The sequence below is a fragment of the Schistocerca americana genome, chromosome X (genome assembly GCF_021461395.2).
Source record: "Schistocerca americana isolate TAMUIC-IGC-003095 chromosome X, iqSchAmer2.1, whole genome shotgun sequence".
Taxonomy (NCBI): Eukaryota; Metazoa; Arthropoda; class Insecta; order Orthoptera; family Acrididae; genus Schistocerca; species Schistocerca americana.
Genome location: NC_060130.1, coordinates 581,828,632 through 581,848,792, shown reverse-complemented (window position 1 = coordinate 581,848,792; position 20,161 = coordinate 581,828,632). Strand labels below are relative to the sequence as shown.

The window sequence follows — 20,161 nt, the reverse complement described above, 5'->3', positions numbered from 1 at the left end:
CCTTGTCTTAATTAAACTTAAGAGAAATCAGTTCTCATGACCTTCCTAGAACAGTAGTGTCATGCTATTGGTTTCTATTTTGTTTTAAGGTTGAGGTATCCTGGAGACTGCAAAGTGCATCACATAGTGTGTTAATCTTAGTCAACTAAAAATTCAGCTATCAGGAAACATTTAGTTTTATGCGGTTTCTGGAATTGCTTTGTTTAGAGGTGGCATTTGGGAAAAGTTACCTGGCTATTTCAGCTGGCACATAGCTTCTCAGCTTAACTGAGGTTACATAATGTTACCACAAGCTTCCATTATTATGGAGCCCACTACACAATTTTATTTTGTTGTGTAGTTACAGGCATGATGCAGTAACACTTCTTGTGCCTGCCCGATGTTGCCATTCACAGCGTGCAACTGTAAGTTATAAAAATAAATCACAATGGCGTGTGCGAAATACTTGACATATAGTGATTGCAGATAATTTTCATAATTACTTGAATAATGAAACTGCCACAGAGTACTTATGAAAAGCCTGGATTAGTGAAACATGTTTCTTTAGGCATTTGTGTTGGCACCAACTCCAGTATGTTTTGTAGTACTGTTACAGAAGCATTTCCATTGTAAAATGATTGAGAGTGGATAAACAGAATTAGTACAAAGTGAGTAAGCACTTTTGGATCAACTGGGTCAGTAATATCACAACCGTAATCTCAAACTAGTCCTCTCGAAAAATTATGGAAATTAACGAAATCTATCAGGTACATGTTTAAAGATTGTTAAATTCAATAATACATTTAGAAATAGGCATGCTACAATCTGATAAGAGCTGTCTCCAAATTTAAAATAGTAGAAGCATGTCAAATAATTAGAAGAGGGTAGAATGAAAAAAAAAAAAAAAAAAAAAAAAATTGGTTCTGGTTATGTAAACACTGGTTTTGCCATCAAAATTTACCTCATTAATAGCTGAAATAAAACCTGAAAGTTATCACATAATCATTATGCACTAGTTTAACAACTCAACGTTTTATGACCTTTCAAGGTGTGATTTTGCTTGTTGTATTTATTACAGTTACCTGCATTTCTGAAGTTGACAAACCACCTTCTTGTTAAATGTGTATGTGTAGTAAATAATTAATTTGATGACCATCCTGTCCACTTTGTTAGCAACAGTTTTTGGATTTGGGGAATGTTCTGTGGAGGTCATAATACCATATATGCATTCAACCATTCTTCTTGTGCTTAAAAGGAAATAACTTTGTACATATTCTCTTCACCCAGAAATTGTCATCAGGATAATTATTTCGTGAGATTGAGTTTACTTCAGCTCCAGAAAAAAGAAAGACCGTCTCAGTTGTTACCCTAGGTAGCTTGCAGGCCAATGAAAGTAAGTCCACCCCTTCCCACTATTTTCATTAAAATTCTACAAGCTGGAAGCTGAAAATTACTTCCATCACTTTGTTTCCTGTACCCTCCATTGACTGTGAAAATGAACCTATAGTTATGGACAGCAGCAGCTTGCAAATAACACAGACCAAGGTTTCATAGTTACAATACAGGCTCCCTCACCCTAACAAGCTCCCCATCTATAGTGGCCATTGCATTTGGAAAAATTAGTTTTCTTTGTAGCTATACACAATTTTTAAACAGTCTTTATCAGGTGTTGCTAAGTTCTCAGTAGAAACCTTCTTCCAAATTTCATTGGTATCCGTGGTGTACTATACTTGCTAGAGGTGTTGTACATTCTGATTTGTTGTCCAATGAAGCAAAGGGAAAGACCAATTGTCAGGTATATGGAAAGGTTAAAGTTTCATAGAAGTCTATTTACACTGATGCTGAAGGTTATGCTCTCATGTGTGAAAAGTTCACATTTGCAAGTGTAAAAATGACATCATGGTCATTCCAATTATACACTGTGAGAAAGTGCTACAGTTTTATTACAAAACTTTCACAATGTCCCTTAGATAACACATGCTATTATATGAGTGATAATTGTGTGTGTGTATATATGCTCATTAATTAAATCATGTGATGGACATTCATATATGAAGTACATATGTAGCACACAGTCTGCCTCTGGTACTGGTAATAAAAATAATCGTAACTTAATGTCATAGTTAACTACTTTTCCAATGAAGTACACAATGTGAAATAAGTGCTTGTCATCAAATTTCGCTTCAGTTTCTCTAAGATGTAGTGGAATATCTGTTTTAAACCTATGGTGTAACAGAAATCATTAAATTTGTGTATCTAGACTCATTTCTTCCTTGCTAAATCAAAACAAACCTGTGTCATCCAACAAAAAATTAGTCATTTCCTTCAAATCACTAATAGTGAAAGTTTCCTCAAAAGTAGCAACAGTGCAGGTGTAAGACTTTGATCAAGTATGTTTGATCTGGTCGAATGGTAATGGTTAGCCCTGCCAGAGCGCTTCCGACAGGACCAAGTTCGTAGCCAACTACTTCTGCATCAGGTCAGTGCAGAGTCAATTTGGACTCTGTGTCCAGGGTAAACCTAGGCATAGCCAGGCATGACAGACTGTGCAGGGGTTGATGGACTGTTCATGGAGGTTTTTTGTTTGTTGGGGTCAATGAAAAGTCATTCTGGGTCTCATTATAAACAAAATTTTGTTTAATCCATAATCCCATGTTCTCAGTTAATATAGCAGGTTCAAATTAGTTTGGCATCATATTTGATGGTGACAGCAAAACTGATGATGATGATGATGATAATGATGATGATAAGCAGTCACAGCAGCTGGATATGTAACACTATCCTGTACTACCGACAGAACTATTGCAGTTAACAAGCTTGACAATGTTGCTCGTCAGCCCAGTAAAAGATGGTTTCTTTTAATGTAAGAGTCTTGTGTGATAGAAACAGTAATGATAATGTAACTTAGAAGAAATTTAAATGTAAGGACCTAGGCATCATGATCAATCAGATGTGGAAAGATGTTAAAACTGATGGCATTCCCCTAACCGCTGTTGCCCTGGGATCAGTTCCACATAACGCTAACAGTACTTTGTCTATAGTCCTAAGATGTAGTCAGGACAATCAAATAAAAGATTTAGCACTTTCAGAACCACACACACTGTGTGTAAAACATAAAATAACTTAACCTTCCTAATACCGTGGGGGTCAATATGACCCCATAAGCACAATGGAAATATACAGGGTGAAGTGAAATTCGCGCACTCACTGAGGCTCCACAGCATGACTCCTCACATGCCAGCGATAAAAAAATGTCTCTCACAAAATTTCGTCCAGCAAGTGCATCCAGCAGAAAAAGGATGTTACAGAATTGCAACCTGGCAACACTGTAACCACGTGTGTGGTAACTACCTCTGACAGCACACACTGCTTGTTCTGTACAATTGGTGCAATGGATAGATTTTTGGGTTTGCATGCGGGGGGTCGATGGTTCGATCCTGGGTTGAGGCCTACGAGGTGTGGCTAGAAAAAAACCGAACTAGTACTGGTGAAACAATAAAACGAATGCAATAAGGCTGAAAGTCGCGTGGCCTGTCACGTGACTCTCGCTCCGCCTACTGCTCGAGTTTCATCTGCCTCCTGCACTCAGTCTGCCCGTGGCGTCTGTTTTAAGTAGTTGACGTTTTGTCTGTGCGTCGGAAAATGTTGAGTGTACAGAAAGAACAGCGTGTTAACATCAAATTTTGTTTCAAACTAGGAAAATCTGCAAGTGAAACGTTTGTAATGTTACAACAAGTGTACGGCGATGATTGTTTATCGCGAACACAAGTGTTTGAGTGGTTTAAACGATTTAAAGATGGCCGCGAAGACACCAGTGATGACACTCGCACTGGCAGACCATTGTCAGCAAAAACTGATGCAAACATTGAAAAAATCGGTAAACTTGTTCGACAAGATCGCCGTTTAACAATCAGAGCAGTGTCTGAGTTAACAGGAGTTGACAAGGAAAGTGTTAAGCAGATTCTTCATGAAAGTTTCAACATGAACAAACTGTGTTCAAAAATGGTTCCAAAGTGTCTCACAATTGAACAGAAGGAACGCCGAAGAATGATTTGTTCTGACATCCTGGAAAACATTGAAAGTGATCCCACCTTCTTACAAAATGTTATTACTTGCGATGAATCGTGGTTTTTTACTTACGATCCCGAAACTAAACGCCAATCGATGCATTGGAAAACTCCTGGTTCTCCACGACAAAAAAAAGCACGAATGTCAAAATCGAAATTCAAGGCAATGATGATTGTTTTTTTGACATCAAAGGGATTGTGCACATTGATTGGGTACCAGAGGGACAAACAGTGAATCAGCATTACTACATTAGCGTCCTGGCTACCCTACGTGAGCGAGTGCGGAGAAAACGGAACGATTTGTGGAGAAAAAAGTCATGGATCCTTCACCAAGACAATGCCCCAGCTCACAGTGCGTTGTCAGTGAAGACGTTTTTGGCAAAACACAATATTCCCATCTTAGACCATCCACCCTCCTCACCTGATTTGGCTCCCTGTGACTTTTTCCTTTTGCCTAAAGTCAAGTCAGCTTTGAAAGGAACTAGATTTGAGACTGTTGAAGCAGTAAAAGAAAAAGCGACGGAAGTAATGTATGGACTTACCGAAAATGATCTGCAGCATTGCTATGAACAGTGGAAAATTCGTATGGAGCGGTGCAGAGACCGAGGAGGAGAGTACATTGAAGGAGATAACATGAAATTGTAAATAAATGTTTTTCCAGCATCAGTCCGGTTTTTTTCTAGCCGCACCTCGTATGTTTTTTTATTTGGTAAATGTAGTGCAGGTGGTATGGTATCTGGCATCTAATCATCAACAGCGATTGCAGCGGGTCCTCTAGAAAACACTTGCACTTACATACTACAATTGTACAAATGGAAGATTTGTCAGCCTCGACAGAAGTCCTTTTCATGTCACGGAATTTCACAATTACTTCACTCAATAGATGCCAAACCTGTTTTCTTTGTATCCTCCTCCAATGGAGGGTTGGAACTGTAATAGTGCCAACTATTTATTTACAGCTCATACAAAATAGATATGTGTTTTAAAGTTTTACTGACCTTCAAAGTAGTCACCAGCATTGTGTCAGTTGCCAACAATGTGGAAGTCATAGAATACCCTTAGCAGTGCCAGTTGTTGTGTTAACAGTTCGAGTGGCGCGATCTCTTGCCCGACTAGTTTGTAGCAGTTCTGAAGCGAACGCCGTGAAGTGTTTCCTTCAGTTTAGAAATCAAGTTGAATTCATGAGGGCTTAAGTCAGGGGAGTGCAGTAGGTGGTATAGCACTTAGCAGCCCCATCAGTCAAACAAATCAGTAACAGCTTGCACTGTACGTGCTTGAGCATTAGCCTGCAAAATGATGGTCAGGTCCTGCAGAAAGTGTCATCACTTCTGTCTCTAAGCTGGTCGTAGGTTGAGTTCCAAAAATAAACATCATAGAGACAGAAGTCCAACACTCATATAACATTTATGAAAAGAGAATGATGAATATTATGTTGGAAAGTTGTAATGAATGTTGTTGTGTTAGTTCTTTAAAATATTGTCAGTATATCCTGTGTAAATTATGTGGTGTCTTTGAGGCTCCAATGAAACAAAAAAATATTTTATGAGTCATTTACACTGAAAAGCCAAAGAAACTGGTACACCTGCCTAATATTGTGTAGGGCCCCCACGAGCATGCGGAAGTGCTGCAACACGACATGGTATGGACTTGACTAATGTCTGAAGTGGTGCTGGAGGGAACTGACACCATGAATCCTGCAGGACTGTCCATAAATCCGGAAGAGTAAAAGTGGGTGGAGACATCTTCTGAACAGCACGAACAAGGCATCCAAGATATGCCCAATAATGTTCATGTCTGGGGAGTTTGGTGGCCAGTGGAAGTGTTTAAACTCAGAAGAGTGTTTCTGGAGCCACTCGTAGCAATTCTGGACGTGTGGGGTGTCGCATTGCCCTGCTGGAATTGCCCAAGTCCATCGGAATGCACAATGGACATGAATGGATGCAAGTGATCAGACAGGATGCTTACGCGTGTGTCACTTGTCAGAGTCGCATCTACACATATCAGGGATTCCATATCACACCAACTGCACACGCCCCACATCATTACAGAGCATCCACCAGCTTCAACAGTACCCTGCTGACATGCAGGGTCCATGGATTCATGAGGTTGTCTCCATATCTGTACACGTCCATCCGCTCGATACAATTTGAAACTAGACTCATCCGACCAGGCAACATGTTTCCAGCCACCTACATCCAATGTTTGTGTTGATGGGTCCAGGTGAGGTGTAAAGCTTTATGCCATGCAGTCACCAAAGATACACGACTGGGCCTTTGGCTCTGAAAGCCCATATCGATGATGTTTCATTGAATGGTTCACATGCAGACATTTGTTGATGGCTCAGCACTGAAATCTGCAGCAATTTGTGAAGGGTTGCACTTCTGTCACATTGAACGATTCTCGTCGTATGGGAAAATCCTCAGTTCATCGCTACCTCGGAGAAGCTGTGTTCCATACCGCTTGTGCGCCGACTATAACACAACATTCAAACTCACTTAAATCTTGATAACCTGCCATTGTAGCAGCAGTAACTGATCTAACAACTGCAACAGATGCTTATTATTTCATATAGGCATTGCTGACCACAGCACTGTATTCTGCCTGTTTCGGTATATCTGTATTTGAATACGCATGCCTGTTCCAGTTTCTTTGGCACTTCAGTGTATTTTTCCTTTAAACTAGATTTAACTGTAGGATATTTTTTCGTGCCGTTAATTTTTCTATAATACGTGCATACAATTGTGTCTGTTCATTATGCTGAAAGTATGTCAAAGGCAGTCAGCTGAAGCATAATTGATGTAGTTAATAGGAGAAAAATGTACAAAACTAATTTGTCTCTTACTTTTCAGACTCTGCAAAAATATCCCTCCATTTGTGGAAAATTCTTCTCTGCCAGTCTCTTCCAAGTCTTACCATGTTGCCTCAAGACTGATTAACTATAAAGATGCAATAACTGGCAAACCACAAAGTGATTCTTGCCACTATATTGTGGAGAAACCAGGAGAGCAATATAGTCTTAGTGGTAGACGGGAGATTTTATTGCAAGAGACTTGCCACGCTCAAAGCAATGGGTTTATAACACGTAATGGATCTGCTTTTAATACAAGGGATGAAAAGAAGTTTTCACAGGTTCCACATTCTAGAACTGGGCCACACACTGTATACAGTAATAGAAACAATACGATATCCAGCACCCAAAGGTTAGGTCAGTACATCTGCCAAAATGAAAGCAAAAACGTGTACTCTCTAGGTTCTTCAGCAACTGAACAAGTGTGCAGTGTAACAGGAAAATCAACACACAATCAATATTTAAAACAAACAGTTGAGCCCCAGAGGCAGAATTCATATCGACAGTCTAGAAAGCACACTTCTTCTGGTGAAAGCAGTATTCGGAATCCAAATGGCGTACACCACATGCAAATTGTGGCTGGAAATGATGTGTGTGGTTTAGAACCTGACCATAACAAGAGAAATTTGCAGAATTTATATGCCACTGATTGCTTGTTGGGCCCACAGAATATGCAGTCACACTACGACAGTGACTACTGTGATCTTAAGGGTAAAAATTTCATTTACTCAGATCCTTACAATAAAGACGAACCTCCTAATAAATGTTATAAAGGAAATTTGGTACATTCTAATGTTAATACTGCCCAGAAAGATTCTTCAAATGATTGCAATTTGAAGATATATTCTCAGTCGGATGGCTCAGTTGCCTTTGATCACAATGGACAGAAATTCTGTCAAGATGACATGCCAGCTATGAAGAACATGGTTAGGAGGACTTTGGGGGAATCACAGAATACAAGAAGTTTTGATTCTGTGGGTCATCTGAGCAGGCATTCCTATCTTAGTTCGCAGGATACCAATAAAGTTAAAAGTCAGAATGAGAAGTATTCTGAACACTCACATGCATATCGAGGTACCCACCATCCGAAACTTAATGGTAGTACTAGGAGAACAACACAAGGTCAGTCATCCCAAAAACATCAGTACTTCACAGAGAGTACAACTGCAGAACCCAGAAACTCTGCTTCTGAAGGAGTACAGTCACTACCATCAAACCAGGAATCCAGGTTTTATTTTGGTGAGCTTGACAACAGAGTGCTGCCAACTACACGTAGAAGTTATGCTGTATTAACTACTGATGAAAGCAGTGAAGCTGACCGTACCTCACAGGCCTCTATTCCACCAGACATTTACACGAAACAGAACGGCAGCACTCAGTATATCTGGAAGGATCTGCTTTTTGAAAGGTAGGTGCTTTGACTGTTGTAAGCATCTATTATAACAATAGCTGTTAGCTATCTTACTTAACAGGCATATTTCCTAAATTAATTAAATTATACTTGGAAATGATGTAGGTTGCATACCACTGTGTTCAATTTATTAACATCTCAAGTGAAATAATTATTTTAAAATATTGGCTAATTAAGCTCAGGTATTGCCTGCAGGGGATGCAGCAGCTCTTGTAACTAATGTATGTGACACAACCACAAGTCATGTATGGTGCTGAGCAGTGCTTTTAATTGCAATGTGCTGCCATGAGGGCAGTGAATATGAAGATGCTCGTGTTTGAGTGAAATCAGTTAAAATATATTGAATAATATTCAGCATGTGGTTGTGTTCTGTACATTATTATTGCTGTGTGAACATGACTTTACCACTTTTAAATGGTTTTTACTTCGTCAGAGAACTTCTTTAACAAACCAAAAGGTCACTGTGACAGGAAAGGGAAATTATTGGCACAGGGGTAAGAAGAAGGATTACTTTTTCCCCAGGAATTTGAAACTGTGTGTTCTGATATACAGTAAGTTACTACTACAAAATTTTACAATATTTGTAAACAAATACAATGAAATAATAGCTTTACAAGCAAATACTATATCACTTACTACAGTTAGCTACAAACTGAAAAATATGTACAGAAACTATTTTGTTATTGAAAAATATGTTTTTGTGTGTGAATAGTATCTACAGTTTTCTCCACCTTCAATGGCCATCTCTTTCTGTGGCCATAAACGTAAACACAACTCCCTAACTCTAAAGATTTATCGGATATTATGCTGTTAATAATAGTTTAAGCACTTGTCTCACCACCATTAATTCTTAACAGAACATTGTTGAGGAGCAGTAAGCAGAAATTGACAAAGAATCATTATTCTGTGGTTAAACCTATTTGTAATACCACAATATAGTTTATAATCATAGTGGATTCATTATGTCGACACAGTTTTCATCGTATTAATTTTTAAAGCAGGTGAGTGGGAGATTGAGATCATGTTCATCACACACATGCAATGTATCTTCTTTTTTTGCTTAACATTTGAAAACTGTGAGAGCAAATTGTTTAGTGTATGGAGTTCATTTAAATACAAATTCGTAGTGATATTTTACTGTTCTGTTAGTTCAAAATGGCTCTGAGCACTATGGGAGTCAACATCTTAGGTCATAAGTCCCCTAGAACTTAGAACTGCTTAAACCTAACTAACCTAAGGACATCACACACACCCATGCCCGAGGCAGGATTCGAACCTGCGACCGTAGCAGTCCCGCGGTTCCGGACTGCAGCGCCAGAACCGCACGGCCACCGCGGCCGGCTGTTCTGTTAGTATCTCATCACATGACAAGAATTTTTGTTTACTTCTCCACTAATATTCATATTCATAGAAAGACACAGTTACTACATAAATTAACACTCTCAAATAATCATGGCACTTTTTGGAGTGATGGGGTTTTGCATTATCCTGCTGGTGTATAGTCGCCAGTAGGGTGCTGTGGACAAACAAATGGTTACTCACGATCAGAAAATAGGTTCCATTATCACTTCTGGTAGGAAATGGTGGACCTTTCAGTGGCCACATTTCATTCATTGTAAAAATTCAAGCTTTACACCTGCCTGAACAGTAGCCTCTTAAAGAACAAGGTGCATGGCTTCATGTGGTTTTCAAAGTACTTCTAACCAACCAACACTTTCGGGAACCACTCATCCCTCTCGAGACCCCTATCCCCAGAAACCTACAGATCAGAGGTCAATTACCAGCTGCATGGATCTCAGCCTGTAGGTCCCAGGGCTGCCCACTCTTCACCGATCCCCACACCCGCAGTGGATGAGCCCCCTCAAGAATCTTGACCATCAAAATTTCTGAAAGAGAAGAATTAGATGAAAACTACTGTGGTGACCCCAGAGGCATCAGTTCCTTCCATACCGTTGGATTCTAAACCAGTGTTCATTATTGATGAGACCAGTGAGAAACAGTGGTCCTAGGATGTGACCTGTCCCCGTGGCCTCTTCACTCATAACCAGAACAACTTCCACATAACAATCCAATGGAACTGTAATCAATATTAGTGTCACCTGCTGGAATAACAACAAATTTCCTCATATTCTGCTATCTGCTCTCCATGAAACACACTTCACTGATGACCATTCTCCAACACTCCCAAGATTTCCATGAATTTGTCAAAATTATACTGTCCGTTGGAGGGCATCTGGAAGGTTCTGTGTATTGGGTTGCACAGGTGTCATCAGTGACAGGATTCCCCTCCATATCACATTAGAAGCATTAGCGAGACGAGTGCATGCAACCCAAGCAATCACAATTTGTAACGTTTATTTAGCTCCAGGCAGGCCGCGTACATTGAGATGACTGCCTTAATCCAATAACTCTCCCACTCTTTTCTCCTACTTGGGGATGTCAGTGCATACCCCTCTGTGAGGAAATAATTCCTCCACTCATATGAGCTTTCTGATTGACCTGCTTCTTTCCGATCTTGTTCTGTCTCTCTTCAATAGCAGTTCTCCTATCCACTTCAGTGCCACCCATGGCACCATTTTCGGCCATCAATCTTATGATCTTCATGGTAGTGACCTCTTCCCAGTGACCTGTCACTACCCAGTGAGACAGTTACCACGTTGGGCTCTTCAAAGAGCCAACTGACACTTACATACCTTCCTTGTCACCTTCCTTCCCTCTGTCAGATTGCACTGACGAGGTTGTGGGAGCCATCTTCAACACTAACACATTTTGCTTGGCACCATCACATTTTATTTACCCTCCATGACTAGTTTTTTCGAGGCTCCCTACTGATTGTTATTCCTCATTTGTTATCCCTCAGATTATTTTGGGTTGCAATTAGTACATCACTCAGCTCCACACAGGTTCAAGAGTGGCATATCACAGAGTTCCATGTTGAGTGCTACACTCTTCCTCATTGCCATCAATGGGCTAGGGACTTCCATCTGGCTACTGGTCACCCCTGCACTCTATGTCAATGACTTTTACATGTGGTATAGCTCCCACCAAAACGGCCTTGCTGTGCTGGTACTGCGAACGGCTGAAAGCAAGGGGAAACTACGGCCGTAATTTTTCCCAAGGGCATGCAGCTTTACTGTATGATTAAATGATGATGGCGTCCTCTTGGGTAAAATATTCTGGAGGTAAAATAGTCCCCCATTCAGATCTCCAGGCGGGGACTACTCAAGAGGATGTCGTTATCTGGAGAAAGAAAACTGGCGTTCTACAGATCGGAGCGTGGAATGCCCGATCCCTTAATCGGGCAGGTAGGTTAGAAAATTTAAAAATGGAAATGGATAGGTTAAAGTTAGATATAGTGGGAATTAGTGAAGTTCGGTGGCAGGAGGAACAAGACTTCTGGTCAGGTGACTACAGGGTTATAAACACAAAATCAAATAGGGGTAATGCAGGAGTAGGTTTAATAATGAATAGAAAAATAGGAATGCGGGTAAGCTACTACAAACAGCATAGTGAACGCATTATTGTGGCCAAGGTAGATACGAAGCCCACACCTACTACAGTAGTACAAGTTTATATGCCAACTAGCTCTGCAGATGACGAAGAAATTGAAGAAATGTATGATGAAATAAAAGAAATTATTCAGATAGTGAAGGGAGATGAAAATTTAATAGTCATGGGTGACTGGAATTCGAGTGTAGGAAAAGGGAGAGAAGGAAATGTAGTAGGTGGATACGGATTGGGGCTAAGAAATGAGAGGAAGCCGCCTGGTAGAATTTTGCACAGAGCACAACTTAATCATAGCTAACACTTGGTTTAAGAATCATGAAAGAAGGTTGTATACATGGAAGAACCCTGGAGATACTAAAAGGTATCAGATAGATTATATAATGGTAAGACAGAGATTTAGGAACCAGGTTTTAAATTGTAAGACATTTCCAGGGGCAGATGTGGACTCTGACCACAATCTATTGGTTATGGCCTGTAGATTAAAACTGAAGAAACTGCAAAAAGGTGGGAATTTAAGGAGATGGGGACCTGGATAAACTGAAAGAACCAGAGGTTGTACAGAGTTTCAGGGAGAGCATAAGGGAACAATAGACAGGAATGGGGGAAATAAATACAGTAGAATAAGAATGGATAGCTTTGAGAGATGAAGTAGTGAAGGCAGCAGAGGATCAAATAGGTAAAAAGACGAGGGCTAGTAGAAATCCTTGGGTAACAGAAGAAATATTGAATTTAATTGATGAAAGGAGAAAATAAAAAATGCAATAAATGAAGCAGGCAAAAAGGAATACAAACGTCTCAAAAATGAGATCGACAGGAAGTGCAAAATGGCTAAGCAGGGATGGCTAGAGGACAAATGAAAGGATGTAGAGGCTTATCTCACTAGGGGTACAATAGATACTGTCTACAGGAAAATTTAAGAGACCTTTGGAGATAAGAGAACCACTTGTATGAACATCAAGAGCTCAGATGGAAACCCAGTTCTAAGCAAAGAAGGGAAAGCAGAAAGGTGGTAGGAGTGTATAGAGGGTCTGTACAAGGGCGATGTACTTGAGGACAATATTATGGAAATGGAAGAGGATGTAGATGAAGATGAAATTGAAGATACGATACTGCGTGAAGAGTTTGACAGAGCACTGAAAGACCTGAGTAGAAACAAGGCCCCCGGAGTAGACAACATTCCACTGGAACTACTGACGGCCTTGGGAGAGCCAGTCCTGACAAAACTCTACCATCTGGTGAGCAAGATGTATGAGACAGGCGAAATACCCTCAGACTTCAAGAAGAATGTAATAATTCCAATCCCAAAGAAAGCAGGTGTTGACAGATGTGAAAATTACCGAACAATCAGTTTAATAAGCCACAGCTGCAAAATACTAACACGAATTTTTTACAGACGAATGGAAAAACTAGTAGAAGCCGACCTCGGAGAAGATCAGTTCGGATTCCATAGAAATACTGGAACACGTGAGGCAATACTGACCTTACGACTTATCTTAGAAGAAAGATTAAGGAAAGGCAGACCTATGTTTCTAGCATTTGTAGACTTAGAGAAAGCTTTTGACAATGTTGACTGGAATACTCTCTTTCAAATTTTAAAGGTGACAGGGGTAAAATACAGGGAGCGAAAGGCTATTTACAATTTGTACAGAAACCAGATGGCAGTTATAAGAGTCGAGGGACATGAAAGGGAAGCAGTGGTTGGGAAGGGAGTAAGACAGGGTTGTAGCCTCTCCCCGATGTTATTCAATCTGTATATTGAGCAAGCAGTAAAGGAAACGAAAGAAAAATTCGGAGTAGGTATTAAAATCCATGGAGAAGAAATAAAAACTTTGAGGTTCGCCGATGACATTGTAATTCTGTCAGAGACAGCAAAGGACTTGGAAGAGCAGTTGAGTGGAATGGACAGTGTCTTGAGAGTAGTATATAAGATGAACATCAACAAAAGCAAAACGAGGATAATGGAATGTTGTCGGATGATGCTGAGCGAATTAGATTAGGAAATGAGACACTTAAAGTAGTAAAGGAGTTTTGCTATTTGGGGAGCAAAATAACTGATGATGGTCGAAGTAGAGAGGATATAAAATGTAGACTGTCAATGGCAAGGAAAGCGTTTCTGAAGAAGAGAAATTTGTTAACATTGAGTGTAGATTTAAGGGTCAGGAAGTCATTTCTGAAAGTATTTGTATGGAGTGTAGCCATGTATGGAAGTGAAACATGGACGATAAATAGTTTGGACAAGAAGAGAATAGAAGCTTTCGAAATGTGGTGCTACAGAAGAATGCTGAAGATTAGCTGGGTAGATCACATAACTAATGAGGAAGTATTGAATAGGATTGGGGAGAAGAGAAGTTTGTGGCACAACTTGACCAGAAGAAGGGGTCGGTTGGTAGGACATGTTCTGAGGCATCAAGGGATCACCAATTTAGTATTGGAGTGCAGCGTGGAGGGTAAAAATCGTAGAGGGAGACCAAGAGATGAATACACTAAGCAGATTCAGAAGGATGTAGGTTGCAGTAGGTACTAGGAGATGAAGCAGCTTGCACAGGATAGAGTAGTATGGAGAGCTGCATCAAACCAGTCTCAGGACTGAAGACCACAACAACAACAACAACAACAACAACAACAACAACAACATAGCTCCCACTCTGTAGCCTTGGCTGAACGCCAGCTCCAGATACCATCTGAACAGCCTCTGCTTTTGAGTCTTACCCAAGGCTTCCAATTTTCTGCTGCAAAAACATGAGTCATAGAACTCTACTTGGGTACCCAGGGCTTGGACTTTGTTGCACAGTCTTGGTACATGGGACTCCTTTTATAAAAAGCTTACTTGGCTGTCCTGTATTCAACACTTAAACACCAGACTCTGAAAGCCTAATGCTCTGCTTCCTTGCCTATAACCCCCCCTCCCCTCCCCTCAGGAGGCGTGCTGCTCTTTGGTGGGTTCACGCTTGGCTACCACGGGGCTTCAACTTTTGCAGCATCGTTTCTCTTCTGCGCTGCAAGTCTATCATCTTGCTTTTCTTTTCCCCTCCCTCAGAGAACATGCCTAGGCTGTTTTTGGAAATGCATTCTGCATTTTCGATAGTCAATATCAGAATACTCTCCACTGTTTTTCATTCTTTTTCTATTTCTTTGTTCATCTTCTCGTATCCTTCTTCCCCTTCAGCACTTGAGATTCCTTTTTTTCTTCTTCTTCTTCCTCCTCCTTGTGCACTCCTGAAGGCCGGCCAACACGTCTGACGCGTCACAGGTGACTGGGTAACGAGTAATTCGCAGCCCCAGGTCGACAGATAGGATTTGCATGTACCCCCTGGTACAGGCCAGGCAGAGGGAGGAGTTCCCCCTGTGGGTACGGGGGTTAGAAAAGGCCCGAGGTATTCCTGCCTGTCGTAAGAGGTGACTTGAAGGAGTCTCTCACTTTTCAGCCCTACGAGTTCAGGTCCCATTCTATGATTTGACCTGCCGCTTTCAAAATTCTACAGAAGTGTGGGCCATATGGGAAGGGACACCTTACTTGGTGCACGAGTTATCCATAGTGCCCTTAGATTTGACCTCATGAATCTCTTGTCATGGCTTTGCATCTCTACCTGTGATTCAACTATTTGGGTGAGGTCACTTTCCGGGGTATGTCATCTTCTTCGTTTGTCTCCTGTCCTCTTTCACCCCCGTGATAATATTGGATTTCTCTGCACCCAATATCCACCACGGTAGTCAGTCCATTGTGGTGGGGCTGTCATGCACCCATTTGATGATAGCCCCTGACAACACAGGGATCGCATTACTGAAGCAGACTAAGTCATCTCTTGCTTGTTACTGTATGGCACCAGCGGTCTCTGAGAAGGGCAAGATCGAATACAAATGCCGACAGGTATGACCCTAAATTGTTTCCCTCCCTTGCTACACCATGGGAGGAACATAGGGCTACAGAGCGGAGAGAACCATATTTGCCTCGGTTTTTAGTCTGTAGCAGAACTGATGGGGACTTCTTTCTACTTACAAAGCCTCAATTCTTTGTTGAACACCTTGAGGATACGTTTGGAGAAGTTACAGTGCTTTCCAAGATGCAAAACGGCACAGTCTTGATTCAGACAGCATCCCCAGTCCAGTCCCGAGCTTTACTCGCCTCTGACAAGCTGGGTGATATTCCTGTTTCTGTCACTCGCCACAAAAGACTCTAAAAGCTTCGTCATGGTCCAGGGGATCATCTTCCATTGCAATCTCATCTTGCAGTCTGATGACGAGCTTTACGCCAATTTAGAACGTTGGGGCGTTCATTTCATCCGACGCGTTTACAGGGGACCCAAAGACAACAGGGTTGATACCGGTGCCTTCATCTTGGCCTTTGAGGGTGATTCATTGCCTGTAAAGGTCAAGGTGATGGTTTACCGCTGTGACATTAAACCATACATCCCTCCCTCTATGCAGTGCTGTAAGTGCTGGAAGTTCGGGCACATGTCTTCCCGCTGCACTTCCAGTACCACATGTCGAGACTGCGGACATCCACTGCACCCAGATACTCCATGTGTGTCTCCTCCCACTTGCATCAACTGTGCTCGCCAGACAGACCAGTACTCCATAAGGAGTGGAAAATCAGGGAGTAAAAGACCCTGGACCGGTTTACTTACCAAGAGGCTAAACGTAAATTTGAAAAGATTACACCCCATTCGGTTGACACCACCATGGCCGTCCCAAGTGCCAGTTGTTACTCACTCTGTGCCGCGAAAAGTGCGCCCTCCAGGCCACCAGAATACATCCGCCTCCTTGGTGATAGGGGGCAAATCTTCCTCCGTTGCTCCCAAAGCACCTACTTCGGGAGAGGATATTGGTCCCCTCCCCCCTGCCAGAGAAGCAACAGCCTTCTCCAGCTGCTCTTGTGCGGAAGGGGTCCCTTGGGGATCTCTTTCCCAAGGTCTCCACTAATGCCACGGCAGACACTTGCCAGTGGATAAAGAAGCCAAAAGCTGCTGGAGAAAGACCTTCACGGTTTTCCTCCGTGCTTGAGAGTGCTTTGGAGAAATCTTCCCAGCAAGCCCCTAAAGAGAAATGAGAGACCAAGCAAACTAAAGTAGTCTGCTAAGAAACAGGATCCTCTGGTGCCCCCAACACAACCACTCCCTATCAATTCTGCATCTGAGGATGTGGTGGAGATCTTAGTGTCCCCTGTGGACCTGGATCTCACTGATGCCTCATCCACCATAGAAATGGCTATAAATACTCAATCGGTGGCAGCGGGTGACCCTGAAGCATAACCTGCCTCCTTGTGTGTTTCAAGCCTTCCCCACCTCACGATAACATCATCCTCTAGTGGAATTGTAGCGGTTTTTACCACCACTTGGCTGAGCTATGGCAACTCTTAAGCTTTACACCTGCTTTCTGCATTGCCCTTCAGGAAACCTGGTTCCCAGAAATGCGGACCCCTGCCCTCCTTGGCTATAGGGGATATTACAAGAACCATAGTGACCATAATAGTGTGTCAGGTGGAGTTTGTGTCTATGTCCTGAAACGTATATTTTCCTCCAGATGCTGCAGTACCCCAAACGCATTGGCTGCACTGATTGATCAACTCCCTAAACCTTTCGTACTTCCGGGAGATTTTAACACTCGTAACCCCTTGTGGGGTGGCACCATGCTTAGTGATCAAGGCAGAGATGTCGAAAATTCACTATCACAATTCAACCTCTGCCTCTTAAATACAGGTGCTCCCCACATTTCAGTGTGGCACATGGCACATATTAGGCCATTGATTTTTCAGTTTGTGGTCCTGGCCTTTTCCCATCTATCCACTGGAGAGCACATGACAACGTGTGGTAGTGACCACTTCCCCATCTTCCTGTCACTGCCTTGGCATCAGGCCCACGGACGCCTGCCCAGATGGGCTTTAAACGAGGTTGATTGGGAAGCCTTCACCTCTGCTGTCACCGTTAACTCTCTCCCACATGGTAACATCAATGTGGTGGTTCAGCAGGTAACTACAATGATCGTTTCTGCGGCGGAAAACGCGATCCCTCGTTCTTCAGGGTGCCCCCGGCGAAAGACAGTACCTTGGTGGTCACCAGAAGCTGCTGAGGCGATTAAGGAGCGTCGGCTAGCTCTACAGTGGCACCCTTACCTGGAGCACCTCATAGCCTTTAGACGGCTCCGTGCCAGCTATTGCCAGCTTATCAAATGACGGAAACAGAAGTGTAAGGAGAGATACTTCTCAACCATTGGGTGCCATGTCACCTTCCCAAGTCTGGGCAAAGATCAAATGAGGCTTTGGGTTCCAGACCCAAAGAGATGGTCCCGGCGTTAACGTAAATGGCGTGTTATCATCTGACGCAAATGCGATTCCCGAGCGCTATGCTCACGTCTCTGCATTGGAAAATTACCCCCAGCCTTTCGCACACTCAAACAGCGGATGAAAGGCAAAGCCCTCTCGTTCACTGTACGCCACAGTGAACCCTGTAACACCCCTTTCACAGAGAGGAAGCTACTCAGTGCCCTTGCACATTGCCCTGACACAGCTACTGGGCCAGATTGGATCCACAGTCAGATGATTAAACATCTCTCGTATGAGTACAAACGATATCTCCTCATTATCTTCAACCAGATCTGGTGTGATGGCATCTTTCCATCACACTGGTGTGAGAGCATCATCATACCAATGCTCAAACCCGGCAAAAACCCACTTGATGTGGATAGCTATCAGCCCATTAGCCTTACGAATGCTGCTGAAACGTATGGTGTGTAGGCAGTTGGGTTGGGTCCTGGAGTCATGTGGCCTACTGGCTCCGTGCCAGGGCAGTTTCCGCCTGGGTCACTTTACCACTAATAATCTTGTGTCCCTCGAATCTGCCATCCAAACAGCTTTTTCCGGACACCAACACTTTGTTGCCGTCACTTTTGATTTACGAAAAGTGTATGACACATCATATCCTTTCTATATTATACAACCCTCTCTGCATGCAGATTACTGCACTTCGTACTGCTCCACCAGTACTGGTGTTGCTGAGTGGCGCCTACAGGGACCCATCCACAAGGCGCAGTCATGGGCTGTAGCCCACAGTTTCGTTTTTGGCTGCAATGTCGTGTGTTATGCACTTCTGTTGGCTTCGTACCGTCAATTGGGAACCAGAACTTTACCTTAATGATGCTCTAATCACTGTAGTGGCGATATATCAATTCTTAGGGCTGGTTTTCAACGCCCGAGTAACTTGGCTTCCTTACCTTTGTCAGCTTAAGCGAGAGTGCTGGCAGCACCTCAATGCCCTCCACTGCCTGAGCAACACCAACTGGGGTGCAGATCGCTCTGCGCTCCTGCAGCTCTACAGAGCCCTTGCTCAATCCTGCCAAGCTGTGGGAGTCTGGTTTATGCTTCGGCAGCACCCTCAGCATTGTGTGTACTCGCCCCAGTGTACCACTGTGGCGTTCGACTAGCGATGGGAGCTTTTAGGACGAGTCCCTCCTGGCAGAGGCTGGAGTCCCTCCATTGCAGGTCAGGCAAGCACAACTGCTCGCCAGTTATGTTGCACACATTCATAGTTCTCCTGCGCTTCAGAATTACTGTCTCCTTTTCCCACCCATGGTGGTTCATCTCCCGCATCGGCGGCCCAGGTCAGAGCTGACAATTGCAGTTCGCATTGAATCTCTTCTGTCTGAAGTGGAGTCCTTGCCATTACCACCCATGCTCGAGGTCCATTCGTGTACACCTAGGCCGCGGCTTTGCCTGGACCTTTCACATGCCCCCAAGGACTCCGTTCACCTCGCGGCGCTCTGCTGTCACTTCCTCTCGATTCTTGACATGTACTGAGGCCACGAAGTGGTTTACACCAACAGCTCGATGGTTGATGGTCATGTCAGTGTCGCATATGTCCATGGAGGACATATTGAACAGCATGTCTTGCCCAATGGCTGCAGTGTTTTCACTGCAGAGCTGGTGGCTATATCTCGTGCTCTTGAGCACATGCGTTCATGCCCTGGGGAGTCGTTTCTTCTGTGTACTGACACCTTGAGCAGCCTACAAGCTATCGACCAGTGCTACCCTCGTCATCCTTTGGTAGCGACCATCCAGGAGTCCATCTGTGCCCTGGAATGGTCCGGTCGTTCAGTGATGTTTGTGTGGACCCAAGGACATGTCAGAATCCCAGGCAATGAACTTGTTGACAGGCTGGCCAAACAGGCTGCACAGAAACCACTTATGGAGATCAGCATTCCAATAACTGACCTGCATTCGTTTTTACGCTACCAGGTTTTTAGACTTTCGGAGATGAAATGGCATAGTCTCAATATGCACAACAAACTTTGTGCCATTAAGGAGACTACGAATGTGTGGCAGGGCTCTTGGTTCTGTGTTGGCTCCGCGTTGGCCAC

General features: G+C 42.9%; 1 protein-coding gene across 1 annotated transcript in view; it reads left to right on the top strand.

The window, feature by feature from the left end:
• The window catches only part of LOC124556187 (DEP domain-containing protein 1A-like), a 127,205-nt gene that overhangs the window by 57,563 nt on the left and 49,481 nt on the right, over nucleotides 1-20,161 (top strand). Inside the window, exon 3 of the mRNA XM_047130182.1 lies at nucleotides 6,896-8,302. Coding sequence (XP_046986138.1) covers nucleotides 6,896-8,302 — 1,407 coding nt within the window. The remainder of the gene's footprint in view (nucleotides 1-6,895; nucleotides 8,303-20,161) is intronic.